Source organism: Lipotes vexillifer, unplaced genomic scaffold (assembly GCF_000442215.2).
Source record: "Lipotes vexillifer unplaced genomic scaffold, Lipotes_vexillifer_v1.1 scaffold512, whole genome shotgun sequence".
NCBI lineage: Eukaryota > Metazoa > Chordata > Mammalia > Artiodactyla > Lipotidae > Lipotes > Lipotes vexillifer.
This window is the reverse complement of record NW_006787695.1, coordinates 999250-1004183: the sequence shown is the minus strand read 5'-3', so window position 1 is coordinate 1004183 and position 4934 is coordinate 999250. Positions and strand designations below refer to the sequence as shown.

Genomic DNA, 4934 nt, shown 5'->3' with positions numbered 1-4934 from the left:
CGAGCTGTCTCCGCAGGCCCGAAGCTCCGCGCGGATCGCCTGGACACGACGCCTCCGCCAGGCCCGGCTCGAGGCCGCCCCCGCGCCCAGGCGCACTTGGCCGCCCGGTGCCCACGGCGCGCTGGGCCTCAGACCATGCCTGGTGAGTCGGGAAGATCCCTAGTGCTCAGCCTCCTTGCTCTCCTGGCGCGGCTCAGATTGGCCCGCGCTGGGGGCACCCCCCGCTTTGCGCGCGCAAGGTCGCCCCCAACCCCTCAGCTCCCACGGTGCGCCTTCCCAGTGTCCCCCGGGGCTGGAGAGCTTGGTGGCTCTGGGGCAGGTGGAGATGGGGGTCTCAGCAGCTGGGAGGCGGGCGAGGTTTAGTATGGTCAGGGGGCGCTGAGATTTGGTAATTTTCCTTCTGTAAAAAAGTAGCCCTTGGAGATTAAATGGGCTGGTTTGTTGGCTAGCGTGGAAACGCTTGGGCGTCTCACGGACGCGGAGACCCGTGGGAGTTCATGCCCCTATGGCTCTGGGAAGGCAGAGCCTGTGGTTCCCCTCCCCCAGCCTCGCCCCTCGAGGTCAGGCTGGAGGCGGAACTGGTTATTCCGATAAAGATCCAGGGTTAATCCTGCAGCGGGGCAGCAGGCCAACCGTGGCCAGATGCTGGGACTTCGGCGAGCCCTGGCCCCCCCAGAGCTGCAATTCGGTCCTGTCTGCCTTCTCTTGGGGCTGGGGGGGGATATCCGGCTTGGACAGTAGACTTCCGAAGCTTAGAAACGTGATGATGGAGGAGTTCCCTGGGGATCCAGTGGTTGGGACTCGGTGCTTCCAATGCAGGGGGCACGGGTTCCATACCTGGTGGGAGAACTAAGATCCCACATGCTGCGACATGGCCAAAAAAAAAAAAAAAAAAGCTCCCAAGAAATGTGATGATGAAACATAACCTCCACCCATGGGAAAGATGCCCGTCCTGTTTTTTATCATGAAGACATCCCTTGCTTGCACCAGTCTGGGCCTGAACATGCATGAGCGCATTTTTCAGAAAAAAAAAAAAACAAAAAAAATCTGGTTACTTTTTATTCAGAGGAGCGATTTGGTAATTCAGGGAGCGGTTTCCATGCTTCTGTACCTCCCCCGTGCCTTAGGAGAATCGTTGGGGCAGAAAAGGCAGATTTCCTGCCGTGTGCTGCGGTGTGCTGCGGTGTGCTGTCAGATTCTTCTCAGAGAAGCAGAAAAGTCTGTCTGTTCCAGGCGGCGGTTTGGAGCTCTGCAGGGTGAAAAACACATTTTCTGCCAACCCGCTGGGGTCAATAAAATGGTACCATTCAGGAGGGTCGTTCGGACACATCGGCCACGGAATGTGCTAGAAAGAGCCCATTTGGGTGCTCAGCACTTTGCAGGGAACAAAAAACACCTTTGAGTAAAAGAGGAGGGGATAGAGGAGGAAGTCGGGATGTTATTTCGGGGGAGGGTCCGGGGGTTGGTTGTAAGGGGGGTGGGGTAGAGGAAGGCGAGGACGAGAAGTAAACGTTTCTCCCAGACCTGTTATTAAAACCGTCAGCCACCGCCGCCTTCAGGATAAACTCGGTTTTGCGACGTTTTTTTTTTCCCCCCCAACCTGGGGCTGGAGGACAGCCACCCGATCTATTTCTGTTTTCCCACCCTGCACGCATGCCAAAAGTCCCCTCCCCAGTGCCCTGCCTGGTGGAAACAAAGCCTTTCAATGCAGGAGGCTTGGATAATTGCCGCGTGTTTTTTTGATGCCACGCCCAAACCTGACAGATGGGAGTTTCTTAAAGGTAAGGTGGTGTTGGAATCTGCAGACTTGTCCATGAAGTTTTCATTCAGCCTTTGTGATATTAATATCCACTGGTTTGCCTTTGCACTTGAGATGGAGATTTTATCCAGGCATGATTTTGCACCATCATGCCCCTGCCCCTGGGGGCTGGCCTTCGGAGTCATGTGTCTTTGACCTAGAACGTGAGGTTGAGTCTTGGGGTCGCTGGAGAAAGGGGGTCTTCTCTCCACTGGGGCTGTTAACAGAAGCCATAATCCCTCCCCCTAGCAAAGGGAGAGTCCAGTAGTTCCGTAAAACCCTCTCTGCAGACCCAGCCCTGTCTGTCTCCTCCTTGAGAATTGGAAGCTCTGGACAGTTGCCCGTCGCTGCTGCCTGGACCCACTGTAGCCCACCTGCCCCATGCCTCAGCCATCTGGGTCCCCAGAGACCTCCCAGATGATGTGGCTCTGTCTATAGATAGAGATACGTGATAGATAGATATAGATAGATAGATAGGTAATAGGTGAATGATAAACAGTTGGATAGACAGATGTTAGATAATGATAGATGGATAGAAAAATGGCTGGATGGGTGGATAGCTAGACAGATACCTTTTGGGCTGCAGACTTGAGTTCTGAGGTTTGCTGTCTTTAATACTCAGCCCACAGTGGAAATGCCAGGAATTCTCATTCCCTCTTAACACAGGATAATGTGTAGACAGGAGCTCGTTGGAACAGGCACACTTGGGCGTTTACCCCAATGGAATGTCAAGGGTACGATGCCAGCTCCAGGAAAACCGGCGCCAGAAGCTTGGGTCCTGGTGTTCTGTTTGGCGTGACGGTGTCTTTGGGCCGTGCTCTGGGCAGGGCACAGTGGCTGGAGGGGAAGACCGTCTGGTCTTTGAGAACTGAGCTCTGTGTGTTCCAGCCGTGGGCTGTGAATTTTAATTTCTGTCGACAACACGGGAGCCAAGGCCTGGATTTCTTGATCCCTTTGTTTTTATCCTGGCAACCATCTCCTGGGGGCCCCAGACTCACATTGTTTCAAAGTCCCCGTAAAAGTCAATGTCACGAGTTCCCACTTAGATTCAAAAGTGCCATAAATCGGATTGGCCATCCGAGTTTCTTCCTCTGCTGTGGAGACATTAGGAAACTGAGAGCCTTTTGGTTAATGAGACAATATACTTTCCCTTCTCCCATCTCCTCGGCCTCATATATCCTTGAGTTGAAGTCTTTCCAACAAGTGGGTTGTGTGGAATTTAATTAATGGCTTTGGCCATTCCTTCTGAGAGCCCAGTTCTTTTGAGCTGGGTGGGAGTCCTCACGGTGACTCAGATAATCCAAAGCTTTGTTTCCACCTTTTGCTTTGTGTTCGCCCAAGACCCAAATATTTGGGGTGAGTTTTTGAGACTTGAATGCAGAATCAAATAAGGGGTCTGAGCTATGCCCATTTGCCCTGTTGCAGCACCAGGAAGGTTTTTTTTTAATTGAAGCCTGGACGATTTATAACGTGTTGATTTCAGGTGTATGGCAAAGTGATTCAGTTATACGTATATATCTATATTATTTCGACTCGTTTCCCTTATAGGTTATTACAAGATAATGAATATGGTTCCCTGTGCAATACAAGTAGGACCTCGTGTTTATCTTATATACAGTCGTTTGTATCTGTTAATCTGAACCAGGGAAGTTTAATCGTGCTCTACTTGACTTTGTCTCACTTATGTTTAGGGTTTCCTCTTTTCCTGTGTGTGTGTGTGTGTGTGTGTGTGTTTTCTTTGTTTTGAAGATTTTTTTTTGCTTTATTTTGAAACAAAAGGATGCATGTGAAATGTCCTTGATGCGTATTTTAGAACAGCGAACAGTTATTCAGTTAGAGTCGTGAAGCTTGAGAGAGTTGGAGGTGACCCTCAGCCCCGCCGTCCCATGAGACCCGTCGAAAACATAACCCTGTTGTTTTTGTCTGCGTCCACAGTGTCTGACCAAGCGTTTGTCACGCTGGCTACCAATGACGTCTACTGCCAGGGGGCCCTGGTGCTGGGGCAATCATTGCGGGACCACAGGGCCACCAGGAGGCTGGTGGTGCTGGTCACCCCTCAGGTGTCCAACCTGCTCAGGTAAGACTCACACACACACCTGGTCCTTCCTCCTGAAGACGCAGGTCCCAGCCATGGTTCATGGGCCCAGACCACCGGCTGTCCTGGGGGGCCTCAGACACTTGCACATGACCCTCCAATCGTTATTAAAGGAGGAGGCTCTGCCAGGGGTGTGGCCAACTTCAGAATCCTTGTAGACAACACGCTGTGTGGGTACCGTGTCTTGGCTCAACTACGGAAATTCAGAGGCCAGTTATTTTGGGGGTGGGTGGGCAACTTTGAGAAACAACTGTCCTAAGCTAAGTTAAAGATTTTTTTTTTACGTTTTTATTGAAATATAGTTGAATTACAATGTTGTATTATTTTCAGGTGTACAGGAAAGTGATTCAGTTATATGTACATACATATATATTCTTTTTTCCCTTATAGATTATTACAGGATATTGAGTAGAGTTCCCTGTGCTCCACAGTAGGTCCTTGTTGGTTATCTATTTTATATATAGTAGTGTGTATCTCTTAATCCCCAATTCCCAATTTATCCCTCCCCCCCCTTCCCCTTTGGTAACCATAAGTTTGTTTTCCATGTCTGTGAGTCTGTTTCTGTTTTGTAAATTAGTTCATTTGTATCATATTTTAGATTCCACGTGTAAGTGCTATCGTATGTTATATGTCTTTCTCTGACTTACTTCACTTAGTATGACCATCTCTAGGTCCATCCATGTTGCTGCAAATGGCATCCTTTCATCCTTTGTTATGGCCGAGTAATATTCCATTGTATACATGTACCACGTCTTCTTTATCCATTTGTCTGTCGACAGACATTTAGGTAGCTTCCATGTCTTGACTGCTGTGAACAGTGCTGCTGTGAACATTGGGGTGCATGTTTCTTTTTGAATTAGAGTTTTTTCCGGATATATGCCCAGGAGTGGAATTGCTGGATCATAAGGTAGCTCTGTTTTTAGTTTTGTAAGAAACCTCCACACTGTTTTCCACAGTGGCTGGATGCAGCTTAAACTTTAAACTTAAATACTACGTAGAACGCTTTGCTGATAAGATTGAAAGTAGGAAATACTTGATCCT

General features: G+C 49.4%; 2 protein-coding genes across 2 annotated transcripts in view; both read left to right on the top strand.

Annotated features, from left to right (window-relative positions):
- XG (Xg glycoprotein (Xg blood group)) overlaps nt 1-608 on the top strand; it is a 42454-nt gene extending 41846 nt beyond the window's left edge. The window contains 2 exon segments of the mRNA XM_007460497.1: nt 17-142; nt 547-608. Of these exon segments, the coding sequence (XP_007460559.1) occupies nt 17-142; nt 547-608 (188 nt within the window).
- Nucleotides 609-1705: 1097 nt separating this feature from the next.
- Nucleotides 1706-4934, top strand: part of GYG2 (glycogenin 2) — a 29111-nt gene continuing 25882 nt past the window's right edge. The window contains exons 1-2 of the mRNA XM_007460488.1: nt 1706-1781; nt 3734-3875. Coding sequence (XP_007460550.1) covers nt 1706-1781; nt 3734-3875 — 218 coding nt within the window. The remainder of the gene's footprint in view (nt 1782-3733; nt 3876-4934) is intronic.